The following is a 13,949-nucleotide window of genomic DNA, read 5'->3' on the forward strand; positions in this document are numbered from 1 at the left end:
TTTAATTATCAAATTTTAATATATTTTGTCCTAAAATTCATAAATAAAAATTTGATAATACCACGATATTATAATGTATTTTTCACAAATAATACGCTTTTTTTATTAAAATAAATGAATCAATTTTTTTTTCCAAATTAATAAATTGTAGAGCAATTATATGTATAATTTGCATGTGCGTTGAATTGGTAAAACATTAAATCGCAGAGGTTCAAAAGGGTCAAAATGCCGCCAACCCAAGATTTGACTGTCTCTCGATTCTCATGCACGTTGGCCTTAACTGATGCATCCCATTTCTCCGCTCTTCACTCTCCCACTCGCTCCACATTTCTATATATATTAACATGTCCCCGTTGATGTTTGATGCTTCCTGCTATTGTATCAACTCGTGAATTCATGCCAGTAGCTTGCAATTTAGTTGTTTGATCAAGTTCTTGATTAAATCAAACTCTTACTTCGATCCACTCCAATGGCTTCTACAGCTTCAAGATCAGCTTTTCTTCTGTTTTCCATCATCCTTTTTACAGCCTCCGTCCCGCATTTGGTTTCGAGTTTCCAGTTCGAAGTTGGAGAAGAGGGAGGCTGGAAAATACCGACTGGGGAAGAACCTGAGACGTATAATGAATGGGCTGCCCAAAACAGATTCCAGATTGGTGATACACTTCGTAAGTACTGTAGACATGATAAGAAAGTTCACGATGTGTACATGATGTAGATTGTGTTTCAAGAGCTAATTAATGCTTCTGTTTTTAATCTGTTGATCATCAGATTTCAAGTACCAGAATGACTCGGTGCTGGTGGTGAGCTCTGCTGATTACTTGAACTGCAACACGGCAAACCCCATCTCCAAATTCGAAGATGGAAGCTCGGTTTTCCAGTTTGATCGTTCGGGTTTTTACTATTTCATGAGTGGCAAGCCGGGTCACTGCATATCAGGCCAAAGGCTTATCGTTCGAGTGATGCATCCTTCTGAGATTGGAGTTCCATCCTCTGCCCCGGCCCCGGCCCCGGCCCCGGCCCCGGCTGATGGTGCAGATGGAGGGGGCTCGGATGATTTGGATTGGGGGCCTCCTGCTGGAGTAAATTCTGGGATCATCAAACTTGATGTTGTTTCCTTCTCCACGATTGGATTATGTGGTTTACTTTACTTATTTATATAGGTGCATTTGTTTAGGTTTAATTAGTTTCTTGATTAGTTTGTTGTTTTATGAAGTTTTCTAGTGATGATTCTCTAGTAGTATGATGCATGAATCTTTGCAGTGTTGCTGTCTGTTATTGTTTTGTAGTTGGATTTTATTGATTTAATGCTTCTTTCCCTTAAAAATTATGCATATATCTCAAATTCATATCATTTAAAACAGTCTAAAAATTATCTGTTTCCAAGTAGTCCATAAAACAGAATACGAGCTTTTTGTTACATATTGCAGGGATACACACAAAATTGGATATTAAGAATTAGATTATTTTCTTCTCGTTCCCAATTTTTATGTTTTATAATTTAAAAGTTTTATAAAAATATGATTATAGAAAAATAAATTTAAATTCAATGAAAGTGGTATATAAATAATAAATGCCCGTATTTTTTATGCGTTACTATAACCATGAAAATACATAAAAAGTAAGATACCACCCAGAGGCATATCTCAATAAAAGACTTGAAAATGCCATCTCTTTAGCTTCTACCTAATGGCTATGCTTATAGTAATTTACGTATGAATTTTTTTATATGTGATTTTATGTATTTATTAGAGTCAACATCGTATGTTTGCATAAGGTTTGTTCACGATGATATAAGTTTGGCTTAATTTCAAAATTTTGGATCATTGCATGTATGGTGCTTATGAAAATTTGTGTGTGGTTGTTTCTTTGTAAAATTAGCTTTGTTGCTAATTTAATTTGTCTGGCTAATGGATGGATGACTATCACACATATTTCGGCAAAATATAGTTTAGAATCTAGGCAAGGTTTTGAGGTACGTTCTGGGATTTGATTCCTCTGTACTTGTACCTAAACAAACTGATACTTTTGATATTTTGCATAGTTGATCAACACCTCTCAGGTCCACTGCAAATTAACGTTAGGCGCGCGCATACATTTTGGAGAATTCGTTTAACCAGCTGCGCAGGAGACCAACTCAAGATCTTAAAGGACGTATGAATGGTGAACAGGGTCATTAAAAATTGATGCTGGTGGTTTAACTAGAGAATAGTATCTCAAGGGTTGTGTTTGACTTAGGAGCAGTGTTGGAAACAATGCCACTTTTGGGTCAAATCCAAATTATGTATATCAAACTGAACATCTCTCACATTTCAGATTTTTAGGCCGAGTGGTAATTGTTCCAAGGACCATATTTTTGAACTCGAATTTGAAATGGATGCTTGAGGTGAGTGACATTCCAGATTTGACAATTAGGATAGACGAGGATCCTTCATGAGAAAACAGAGGTACAAATGTATAGGGATCATATGAGTCGGACTCCTCTTTGGGAATTTATCCCCAATCGTCTTTTTAAGTTCTACTTAAATGTTTTAAGACTTCTGGAAAGTTTCTCTTATTTTCAGATATATGCTATTATGAAAGGTTACTGATAATGAGCTGAAGCTGGGAGGAAGAAACATAAGAGTAATGGAAGAAACAAAGCATGAATATGTGGACCTTGTCGCTGACCACATTTTGACGAATGCTATCCGGCCTCAAATCAATTCCTTTCTTGAAGGTTTCAATGAAATTAGTACCACGAGAACTTGTATCAACTTTTAATGAGAAAGAGCTTGAATGATTTGATTAGCGGTCTTCCTGAAATTGATTGTAAGTCAATATCAGAAGTCTTAACTAATACTCAGCTTCAGTTTGAAAAGACATGTGTGATGATTTGAATCATGATGTTTCTAGTTTATGGAAGCAAATGGTTCTTGGACTGATTTGATCTGTTACTCTTTTGGAACACCAGTTAAGCCTGAGTGTGCGTGTGTGAAAGAAAGTGAGTGAGAGAGAGAATTAGAATATAGCTGCACCAAAATCAGGGAGGAACTTTTGAGTTTGGCATCAATGTCTTGGTTCAAAACAAGTGAATTTCCCGGGGACGGCAGTGGATGTATTCTAACATGTGCTAATCTACTGCATGTGCTTTATTTTTTAGGTTCTTTTCGAAGGTTTTAAGGCATTGCGTGGCTTCAAGATTCACAAGTAAAGTTATTGCGTACAACTTTTTTACAGCTTCAACCAGCTGGACATTCTTCAAAGGAACAGCTTCAAGATCCACGAAGGTTGCCAAGGATTTGGATTTGGATTTGGTTAAACTGACGGCGACATGGTTTTATGTAAAAATAGCATCTGGATTCATCATTGCCATGTATATTTAGTTACTTTTCACCGTTATTGAATCACATTACTCATATCTTCATTTGACTTGGATGTCGTTCATGTTCTTGCTTTGGCTATATCTGCTGCGAGCATCGTTTTTTGAAATACATACGTTCACCTTGTTTTACTCATTCAATTGGAATCTTTAACTTGATGAGATGTACAAGAAAATGTTGGGATCATGGGAGTTTTCAAATTTCTCATGTTATACTTTTTAAATTGTTTTTTTGGTGCTCAGAATGTGTATCCAAACCTTTCAGTCGATAAAAAGTAACGTAAGCGTGCAAAGGTTTCTTTGGGCCGGACGGAGATTGTACTCAAGTACAAAGGGAGAAGAGAACTTGACTGCAAGACAGTTTTTGGTTCTTATTTGGCAAATCTTACCTTGTTTTGAACTTTCTGTACATCAACAAGATTATATTTTTTTGAGTAGGTCAAGACGATCTCACGAATCTTTATCTGTGAGACGGGTCAATCTTACCGATATTCACAATAAAAAAGTAATACTCTTAGCATAAAAAGTAATACTTTTTCATGAATGACTCAAATAAGAGATCCGTCTCACAAAATACGACTCGTGAGATCGTCTCACACAAGTTTTTGTCTATTTTTTTTTTGGGTACAACAAGGGATTCTTGCTAATTAAATTTACTTATTATATTTTTTTTGAAACAAAATTTACTTATTTAAATGCTGCTAGAAGGCCAATATATTTTATATTATTATAAAGTTGTAATTTTAAATATTTGATAAACTAAATAAAAAATAAATCACGCAAAAAGTATTCTATACACACACATATGTGTGTGTACACTTTGGTCTGTACAGAATCCATCTCTCTCTCTCCAGCTTTGGTTCGGGTCGGGTCATTTTGTGTCTGGAAAAAAGTGTTGCTCTTAAGGATTCATGTCGGTATGTAATCGTTTTTTTGTTGATTCTTTGATTCTAATTTCCGATTTTTAGAATCGGTTTACGTGATTTCTAGTTTTCTTTTTTTAAAGGCGCGTCATTTTCGTATTTTTGGAATTTCGTTTTTCCATGGGGCATGATCGATCCCTTGATTTTGGGGGTTATGCTTTGTGAAGATATCTTGATTTTGACCTATGATGAAAGCAGCCCGTTTTTGGTGATTGGGTACGTGCTGTTTTTTGGGAGTGGTTTGAACTGATATTATTGTAAATCTTTTACTCTTTAACATGGTGATGATGCTGAAGAAAACATAAGGAAACTGTTTGTATTATTAAATAGATAAGTGTACTTTTGCAGATGTAAACTTTCCCTGTGACAAATGTAAAAGAACGAAATCAAATTCACTGAAGGAGATAATTTTTTGGGGTGTCATTAGTTCTCGAAATATCGCTGTTCGTGGGTTTTTTTTTTTTTTTTTTTTTTTTTTTTTTTTTGTTTTTTTTTTTTTTTTTTTGGAATTGAAGTTTTTAAGTACTTCTGATTTTATTTGATTATGGTGGTATCAGTATGCTGTGTGATGTAATCAACATTGAAATTTCCTAATGTTTAGATTATAGTTGTGTTGCAGGACAAATAATTTTCAGTTGTCAGTTTCTTGAGTTGAAATCTTGCTTCTAGAATCCCCATTCATGGGAATAAACTGCAATAACTTACCTGACTCCAATGGAAATCTTTGAAAGTATTTATGATGTTGAATAGGTGTTTGTGTGATGAAATTATTTCCAGTTTGCTTTTATAACTTTTATTCCAAGTTGATGATGTTTATAAATTGTTTTCAATAAGTTGATTTTATTTGGATTCACCAAGTTAGAATCTTTAAAAGTTAATATTGTTAATAACTTCTGTAGCCTTTGGTATTTTCATGTATCCTGTAATTGATGTTTATCGACTGTCGTGTTTACCATTTTTAGGAGAAGGGTCGGCCATTGCCAAAGTTTGGTGAATGGGATGTTAATGACCCAGCTTCAGCAGAGGGTTTTACTGTAATATTTAACAAGGCCAGGGATGAGAAGAAGACCGGTGGGAAGCCAGAGTCTCCTACAAAGATGGATATAAATGCAAGGCATGGAGTGGAACCTTTAAAACCTCAGGGTGTAAGTTTTACTATATTTTACTTCGGTATTGACTAGTTAGATTTAATGTAATAACGTGAGAGGACTCAAATCTAATTACATGAACAAAGAGAGTCAGAGTGAGGGGGACAATTTCTCTCTCATCCTCAGCGATAAAATTTTGAATGTTTCCTACTGAGTGAATGTCATCCTCGCTCGGAAAAGAACTTGTATTTTTAGTTTGTTTGCAATCCGTGTTTGGTGAGCCAATGTACTGACCAAAAAAATGTATTTTAGTTTGACTGCCCTGAGTTCATTTTCTCAGTTAATACGGAGGAAAAGAACATTATCTTTATTTCTCGATTTCAAATTTTGCATTTAGAGGTTGAAGTCTTGTCTTCATTGCTTTCACTTACAAAAAGCGTGTAAATCTGAATTTTATCTGGTGTTAACTTCCTAGAACTTACTGGAATCCTCTGTCTGCAGAAAAAATGGTTTTGCTGCATGTAGAGCCCAAGCCCTATCTCCATCAGGTTTACATATATAATAAAACATAAATATAGGAGTGCATATTCATTCATGAATAGTCCTGTAAACACTTCAAATTGTTGCTGCTGCGTGTATCAGCCACCATGGCACTACATTTTGCACTGTAAAAATTAGCGTGGGTAATGAAATATGAATGACTTAAAACCGTGTCTGTACACAATGTTTGGTGTTGCTTTTGCTATCCTTATTCTTGTAAAGCATTTGTGTTCCTTTTTCTTTTTTTTTTTTGCACTGATTGGATGTTTTTCATTTATATTACACCTGGTGGATATTCATTTAGTAGATGGAACACATGAGGTGCATCTAATCGACATAATAGTGTGTGATTTGAAACCACCGTATTTGCATGGAAATTATGCGCCGTGGAGACCATAAAGTGTCTAAAAAAATGCATAAATGATAGATTGTAGAACCAGGAAAGCAGCCAGCGAGTTCCAATGCTACAAATATTAACATTCTATTAAAAAAAAATCCCCGTAGAGGATAAATCTGATAAAGTATCAGGCTTTGAAATTTTAATATTGAGAGATGTAGTTCAAAATCCTGAATCCTTGTTCCACAACACTAAACTCTAGACGTCCCGAGCCTTTTCTCGAACAGACGACGCATAATGTAGACTTGCAAAAAGCTAGCTCCAACCAAAACTGCCGATTCAAATAAAGCTTTGTGAACTGCTCCTCTCCCCATTTTCTCGTTCACTGCATTTATTTGATCAGAAAGAAGGTAATAGTTGAGCTATATTAGGCATGTATGACATTGCTGGTGGATCTGCCAAGGATCTAAAGGTTTATTTTCACATATATAATCAAAATTTAGGGCACAGTCAATCAGAACACAATAATACAAGAATCTTTCTTGTTCACAAAGTATGACAAGTGAAATTTTCAGGAAACCAAGATAATTTTAAAATGGAGACTCCAATTTACTAAAGAACACCATAATACATGAAGATTGTCAGCTCACATAAACTCATGAAACATAAGTTAGTCAGATTTTCATGTTTCAAAGGATAATTCGTATTGATGAACGAAACAGATGCGTGACCTTTGTAATTGCACATAAAAGAAACAAGAGATTAATCGCCTGTATTTTTAAAAATTGCACAGCGAATCAAGGGTTTGTATCTCTTACTTTTTTCACTAAATATAACATGAAATACATGTGAGATACCATCACCCACAAACCAGATGGTTAACAAAATACAGACAGCAAGTTGGAGTCTTACATATTGCCTGACGATGATTCTGTGCCTGCAACCAATGCTGCTCAAACTGAACATTGTACAAGGCTCCCTCCAACTTCCCAATATGCTCAAATAGAGGCTTGAAATGTTCTGCAATTACAAAACCAATTTATTTAAATCCCAACTTTAACATCGCAAACTAACTAGACCAAGGGCAAAAACAAAGAGACAATAACCATCTTTAGCATGCTCATCATGGTACAAGAAATGGCCGGCATGCACGTCGAAGTCTATGGTTTCATGATAAGGAGATTTGCTCGTGAAACAAAAGCGATAAACTCCTTGATTATAAGCCAAAAACTCGTGCTTGTCACTCGTCTTGTCTCGAATATCATGGACTTGTTCACCATTTGGTCCCTTCACCTGATTTTATTCATAAATTCAGCACATCAAATTAATCTGAATTCAGAAAACATTCTCAAATCACGTAAGTTTGCCTCTTGATCGAATACTAAATCACCTGTAATCGATGTTCTTGTATTTACCTTTACACTTGAATGTAAATAGATTTTATAAAATAAATCATTTAGAAGCATAGTAATTGCATACAACTACAACTCCATTGCAACACAGGCTGTATTTCATTCACCTTGTAAACAATTACAATTAAGGTAAGAGAAAACCTTCATATGTAGAATGATCAAACTATAATCTTAAATCTTCGATACAAAACTCCAAAACATATATCATACATACGCCGTTTGGATTGTGGGGGTGACGAGATGACGAAAGATTTACGAGATATGAAAGATAAATCAATATACATAAATAAAAACAGCATTACCACAAGATCAACGCCGTCCTCGCTGTAACGCCAAGAGCCGTCTGATTTAATCACCACAAAAGAGAAGTGCACCGTGTCCCCATACTCCACCTTGTGAGATAAGCATTCCTCTCTGTCTATCACAAATCTAACACCCATTGCACCGCTGAAATTCACCAGAATAACCGCCAGCGCCGCCGCAGCCGCAGCCGCCGTCGGGTGCTTCATCTGTCCCCCAAATTCAAGAAATCATCAAATAACTTTCTTTTGGAAAGAAAAATTAAGGAACAACAATAACAAAAACAGAAGAGGAATAAAAACAGATTCTTGTTACCTTTATTGTTATCAATCAAATCAAAAGGCAAAAATGTTCGACAAATACTGACTGTGAGTCAAAAAGTCAGGACTTGCTGAGGAATTTTCCCACTCGAGACTCGAGTTTTACTCCGAGGGTGCTGACTGCTGTAAATTTCATTCTACGTGCAATAGCCAATAGTAGTCTCACACGTCATAATTATATAAAATAATATCAAAATATTTTTTAAGGAAATAAATTAATTAATATACAAAATAATATCAAAACAGAATAAAAAATTTCAATAATAAAAATATCAAAATCTATCTATTTGATTCTATAAATTTGAATCTAATCTGTTTGATATGATATATTATGGATATTTTCATATAACCATAGATTTTGTTCTTTTCTGTAAAATTATTTTAAGAAAATTTGTTATATATAGCAAGTGATAATCATATTTTTTTAAATCTTCTTCTATCTTGTATTAACTACTTCTTAATTTTTTTTAAATTACTAAATATATATACGTGCAAATGATACTAGCATTCATGAAATAAGTCCATGTAGTAAAAAATTTCCATAGTACTCTTTACTCTACAAAATAGTCTTGTGCCCATCAATAGCTATATATATAATTATCTACAATAAACATAATAAAATGATTTGTCGGATATATCAGTTGGTAGAGTAATTGAACACTTATCATTCATTCCTCATAGTTCAAATTTTACACCTTCTCTGACGCACATGGTTTATATGGAAAATATTAAATTCTATTATACAACATGATATTCCACACATTTGATCCTTCTAAGAAAGCCAACCTATTCAGGTTAGTACACCGGAATCAGGCATGCTGCAGATGCCACAACAATGGATTTAAACAAAACTGAAGAAGGGATTTTCCCCTTATCACTTCTCAAGAACAATGCTGTATACACTGGTAGATTCACCAAAGCCAACAATCCACAAATAGTAATCTGTGGCACAAACTTGTCCAACATCCCTGAGTCTAAAACGACACTCTTGATACCCCATCCAAAGCTGAAAAGGTTTAACAATGCGAGTGTTGAAATGATGACGAACATGATGGATGGGCTTCCGAACTCCATGGTTTCTTGCTCATACCTCTTCTGCACATCATCGTCAACTACCTTAGAAGTGACAACGAATGACGTCTCGGAGAGGCCTAAATGCCTGGAAATCGTGTCAAAAAAGGCGAACAAATATGAAGTTGTGCGCCTTATGAGCCACATTCTTTGATAGTTCCACCAGCCCTTCAGGGTGTCACCACACATTAGGTCTTCAAATAAGTTGTAGATCATGTAAGCGATAGAAACATAAGCAAAAGGGGCAAACCAAAAGCTCGAAACCTGAGACATGCAAGAAAGTTATTGGTTAGGGGCAACAACTAGATGGTTTTTCAAGTTGCTAAGAAACAAGCACTTCAGAATTTTGTGCCTCTCAACTATTTTCACAAATCCGAAAAAGAGACGCATCATGCATGCAAAAGTCTACAGATATCAAGAATCTTGAGGAACACTTCATCGATCAATAGGTAACTTAATGAATCTGTGTAGAATAGCGGAAGAGTGTTTCTACTCATACCTCAGGGAACAAGGGCACTTCATGAAGCAAGCAAAGAGCAGGAATGATCACATAACCCAAAGTAGGCAATGAAACTGGCGCCCAGAGAAGGTAAATACAGTATCCCATTTGGGCACCCAACGATATTCTGCCACGGCCATAAACAAAGGGACAATACTTGGACAAGAAAATCTGAAACATGCCTTCAGCCCATCTCTTGAACTGAACAAGAGCTATATCCAAGGTAATTGGAGCAACGCCCAAAAAGGCACTCTTGCTTGGATTGTAATACACAGGTTTCCATCCCCTGCATTGGATTGTTAGGCCCGTCACTATGTCCTCAACTGGACATCCATACACCACTCCCATCTGTAAAAGTTAAATCCATATATCAAAATTAGTCGGAATAAAAGATTTTGTGTCTATGCAATAAGAGAGACAAACCTCTTTCCCCCACAGAGTGCCTTTCTCAGAGCTGCAGTTTGCTAAAACTTTTGATGCTTCCTCCAATTCTTCAATAGTTCTGCCGTTAATGTTGTCATTGGCAGTGTTGTGTTCAATCCTATGATCCTCGGAATACTTCTTTCCAGATAGGCTTTCCCTTCTATGGAAGCATCCTGTACCAATATACAGAGCCCCACCAAAACCATCTAAACCCGAAAGCTCGAACTTCAAAAGAAATTAGGAAAGGTTATAGTCCACCATTTTGATTTCCAAAACAAAATAGGAAAATATTTTGCTATTCTTCCTGGAATCGTCGGATTTATGAAATTGATTCAAACTAAAGGGCGTTCGATACCCTTTGGTTCAACATTTACAACTTTTATTACCCAACATACGATTAAAACTTGAAAAAGGAAATAAAAAAGGTACAGCATACTTGATTAGTCGCATAGGCAATATTTGCATATATATCATTTTTGGTGATGTTGCTGTAGCGTTGAGGATACTGGACATATGATATCGATTTTCCTTGTTTTCCATCTAAAAAGAAGCACGATGCATCTTGTATAGCATCCGGATCATTCGCATACATATCACAGTCAAGATTGAGAATGATTGGTGCATTGCTGATTTCTGATGACACTCTAATCTGCAAAGAGAAAATGAAAATGGTGATTGCTTACAACGACAGAACCTTATTGCTATGATTTTCGTGTATAATTCATTCAACAATAATTTCAAATTTGCCGCTTAAACCTAGATTTGGGAAGCGGACTTAATTTACCAATGCATTCATCGATCCAGCCTTGAAGTTGTGTGCCCATCCAGGTTTCTTTTCCCGTGACAAGTACACCAGTGTGGGTAATCTGTTTCCTTCTATGTCAACCGAGTTGGGGTTCCATCCATCTATCAGAATCTGATACTCAGATGCAAAAACTTCGACTTAATTCTTCATCAGTAACAGAAAGAAAAATAAACAAAATTGTATAGAACCGAATACTGCGGAGATCACCTGCACAATGGATTGATGATCCTGTTTTGTGACCTTATTATCCCATTCTGAGAACCCTTTGTGTTGATCCTTAATTTCTTTAGGAATGAAACTCTTTTCCGCTACTGAATCGATTCGGCGTTTCATATCTACGTATATTCCCTAAAGCAAGGGAAAAACAAAAGATTTCACACTCTCATCCCTGCCAATCATGTTTAGTTCTGGTTTCATCAAGGACAGAGCTGAATTCACCTTAATGCTAGTCCATTGTTGCGTGAAATTTGACTCGTTTGTGTCGATATTCTGAGAAAAATAGACTTCAGGGGCCCTTGGCTCCACATTGTATTTCTTGCAGAAAGGTATCCAGTACTTTGAAAACTTAGAAACCTCAAGTAGAGCATAGAATGTTAATTCCGAACCACCATCATCCGACAGGTAAAGGCTTAGTTTTTCAGATGGATAATTGTACGAAATGAGTGAGAGAACCGTGTTCATCACCAACGATGGTGGTTCCAAAATGGGATCAGCTGTGCATACAAATATATCGACCCCTGGCATCTCGTTGGCACAGCTAAAATTACCATGATTGCAGTTGAAAGACAGATTAACAATGGATTAACCAAAACAGGTAACAAGATAAGAACAATTAAACAAACAATATAATTCTTGGTTTTCCAAGAAAGGGGCGACACTATATATGATTCCAGTTTACCGGATGGCAGGTTGAAACTTATTGAGATGAGCAAATAGGGTCCCCAAACTATTTCGGTACACAAACAGATTGGGTGTTTGACTTGGCACCGAGACTTCTAGTTTTAGGGGAAAAAAATTTAGAGAAAATTAGTCAACTTCCCTCTCCACGCGCCACCTCCAGATTACAGACTTTAGCATCCAATAACTTATCCTCATCGTTACCAGATAGTTAGCCAGGCTACAAAACTAGCTTGTTTCCGAACTAGAATGAACTTCCATTTTCAGAAAAATACAAAAGATTCATAAAAATCAACCTTAAATAGAATTAAAACATGTCAACCATAAAGTTATATCCTTAGCAAGTTCTACTGCGTGAAATCTTCATATATGAGAAGATTAGTGAACTGAAAGTTATCACCTTGCTGATAGCTTCTCCTTAAAGGGTCTCCGATAAACAACATGCCATCGTCCAGCTTGGGTGATAATCCAGTATAAACCGAACAAAACCTCCGAAAAGAACATCCCAATCCAAGCATATCTTCCAGATTCTCCTCTTCTTGGGATGTGAACCAATCTATATATCCATATCAAGATTATCCCAGTAAGTATCGTCGAAGAAAAGAGCTTGTAGAGAGCTCTGCCTTTGGCTGGTTTGGTCTCGAACAAAATAGCTCCACCTTCTTCTCCGTCATTGGCAGCCATTTCCTCGCGAACTTGCGATGGTGATATCTTCACCATACTCTACTCTGGATCTATCCCCCAGTTTTTTAATTATTGTTTTCTTCCTTTTTGAAAGTCTAGCCTGATGTGAATCTTCACTGATATATATTTTATTAGCTTTTCACTAGTGTGATATAGTTATTTGATTGTTACCCAAAACAGCATGTTTGGTTTTTTTGAAAAAAATGTGTGTGAGACGATCGTATTTTATGTGACGGATCAACTTGGGTCATCCATGAAAAAATATTATTTTTTATGCTAAAAGTATTAATTTTTATTGTGAATATCGGTGGAATTGATTCGTCTCACGGATAAAGATTCGTGAGATCGTCTCACAAAATACATACTCAGGTTCTTTTTGTTTCCAACAAATTGCTATAATGTTGTGTTTGAATGTATTTTGATTTGGAGGAAATAATTTAAATTGATCCATTTTAAAATATTTGAAATTCGTCGTCATTATTAAATAAAAGTTGGATTTGAAACAAATCAAAAAATTTAAAATACATAATCTCAAATCGATTCAAGTATGTTTTAGTTTTATATTAAAATTAATAAAGAAACGAAAAATCAAGTTTGGCCTTATTCTTTTAGATGGTTCAAAATTAGTGATAGAAAATTCACATGTATTTATATATAACAACAACACAAAACAGATTCTCTATAAATTAGTTTAACAAATTACAATAAAGAGTATATTTAAATTTCAAGTTCGAGTCGAATCATACATATATGTGTGCATTGGTCGATTTTTATGTGTGTTATTATAATTTCCACTATGTTTCATGAACATAAAAAATTATACAAAAACTCAAACGAGATAATCTTACAGTCAATTTTGTAAGAAAAATCTTCAATCCGACTTAATCAATAAAAAATATTATTTTTACGATAAAAATAATAATTTTCATATTAGGTGTATATTGAATCGATTTGTGATGCCGCTTCACTATACATACTCAACAAAAAATTGTAGTTGGAGATAATATTTAGTTGAGCATGAGATGTTAATTGTTTCACCATTTAGACATATATAATTTTATATTACAATACGATCCGTTATTTATTTTTACAATTAAAATATTATTTATATTTAACAATAAAATAAATTATTAATTATAAAAAAAGACCATGCCAAAGATCACTTATCTATTAATAATTTGAGTATGTCTATTTTGAAACGGTCTCACGAATCTTTATATATGATACGGGTCAACTCTACCGATGTTCACAATAAAAAATAATACTCTTATCATAAAAAGTAATATTTTTTC

At 35.0% G+C, this 13,949-nt stretch overlaps 3 protein-coding genes, 1 long non-coding RNA gene and 1 pseudogene across 7 annotated transcripts; 3 read left to right on the forward strand and 2 right to left on the reverse strand.

The window, feature by feature from the left end:
* The first annotated feature begins 324 nt into the window (after positions 1-324).
* Positions 325-1,327, forward strand: LOC140985407 (early nodulin-like protein 21). The gene is made up of 2 exons (XM_073453266.1): positions 325-665; positions 769-1,327. Exons 1-2 carry the CDS (start codon positions 470-472, stop codon positions 1,158-1,160), a joined length of 588 nt encoding a protein of 195 aa, XP_073309367.1. The 5' UTR covers positions 325-469; the 3' UTR covers positions 1,161-1,327.
* A 588-nt stretch (positions 1,328-1,915) lies between these two features.
* Positions 1,916-3,362, forward strand: LOC140983977 (E3 ubiquitin-protein ligase UPL1-like; annotated as a pseudogene).
* A 939-nt stretch (positions 3,363-4,301) lies between these two features.
* Positions 4,302-6,081, forward strand: LOC140984842 (uncharacterized). Its single transcript, XR_012176659.1, has 3 exons — positions 4,302-4,497; positions 5,244-5,426; positions 5,871-6,081. It is a non-coding gene; the product is annotated as an uncharacterized lncRNA (long non-coding RNA).
* Positions 6,082-6,397: 316 nt separating this feature from the next.
* Positions 6,398-8,420, reverse strand: LOC140984890 (transmembrane emp24 domain-containing protein p24beta2-like). 4 transcript variants are annotated; one of them, XM_073452568.1, is made up of 5 exons: positions 8,326-8,420; positions 7,961-8,167; positions 7,353-7,539; positions 7,159-7,266; positions 6,398-6,631 (listed from the first exon to the last, which is right to left on the reverse strand). In XM_073452568.1, exons 2-5 carry the CDS (start codon positions 8,165-8,167, stop codon positions 6,498-6,500), a joined length of 636 nt encoding a protein of 211 aa, XP_073308669.1. In that variant the 5' UTR covers positions 8,326-8,420; the 3' UTR covers positions 6,398-6,497. The 4 variants fall into 4 exon arrangements, with proteins under 4 accessions (XP_073308669.1, XP_073308667.1, XP_073308668.1 ...); XM_073452566.1 differs by having other exon boundaries at positions 8,274-8,408; XM_073452567.1 differs by having other exon boundaries at positions 8,322-8,407.
* Positions 8,421-9,006: 586 nt separating this feature from the next.
* LOC140984835 (cellulose synthase-like protein E6) lies at positions 9,007-12,755 on the reverse strand. The gene is made up of 8 exons (XM_073452488.1): positions 12,374-12,755; positions 11,515-11,833; positions 11,284-11,424; positions 11,056-11,187; positions 10,708-10,920; positions 10,272-10,496; positions 9,849-10,196; positions 9,007-9,613 (listed from the first exon to the last, which is right to left on the reverse strand). Exons 1-8 carry the CDS (start codon positions 12,691-12,693, stop codon positions 9,074-9,076), a joined length of 2,238 nt encoding a protein of 745 aa, XP_073308589.1. The 5' UTR covers positions 12,694-12,755; the 3' UTR covers positions 9,007-9,073.
* Between the last annotated feature and the right edge of the window lie 1,194 nt (positions 12,756-13,949).

Source organism: Primulina huaijiensis, chromosome 9 (assembly GCF_012295235.1).
Source record: "Primulina huaijiensis isolate GDHJ02 chromosome 9, ASM1229523v2, whole genome shotgun sequence".
Taxonomy (NCBI): Eukaryota; Viridiplantae; Streptophyta; class Magnoliopsida; order Lamiales; family Gesneriaceae; genus Primulina; species Primulina huaijiensis.

Excerpts from the sequence above, each read along its gene's own strand:
- LOC140984835 (XM_073452488.1), bottom strand. The coding sequence starts at position 12,693 with ATGGTGAAGATATCACCATCGCAAGTTCGCGAGGAAATGGCTGCCAAT. Across the intron at positions 10,921-11,055 it reads CTGGATCGATGAATGCATTG|ATTAGAGTGTCATCAGAAAT; the intron begins GTAAATTAAGTC and ends TTCTCTTTGCAG. Across the intron at positions 9,614-9,848 it reads AAGTGCCCTTGTTCCCTGAG|GTTTCGAGCTTTTGGTTTGC; the intron begins GTATGAGTAGAA and ends TGCATGTCTCAG.
- LOC140985407 (XM_073453266.1), top strand. The coding sequence starts at position 470 with ATGGCTTCTACAGCTTCAAGATCAGCTTTTCTTCTGTTTTCCATCATC. Across the intron at positions 666-768 it reads CCAGATTGGTGATACACTTC|ATTTCAAGTACCAGAATGAC; the intron begins GTAAGTACTGTA and ends GTTGATCATCAG.
- LOC140984890 (XM_073452568.1), bottom strand. The coding sequence starts at position 8,167 with ATGAAGCACCCGACGGCGGCTGCGGCTGCGGCGGCGCTGGCGGTTATT. Across the intron at positions 7,540-7,960 it reads AGGACGGCGTTGATCTTGTG|GTGAAGGGACCAAATGGTGA; the intron begins GTAATGCTGTTT and ends GAATAAAATCAG. Across the intron at positions 6,632-7,158 it reads GAATCATCGTCAGGCAATAT|TGAACGAGAAAATGGGGAGA; the intron begins GTAAGACTCCAA and ends AAATAAATGCAG.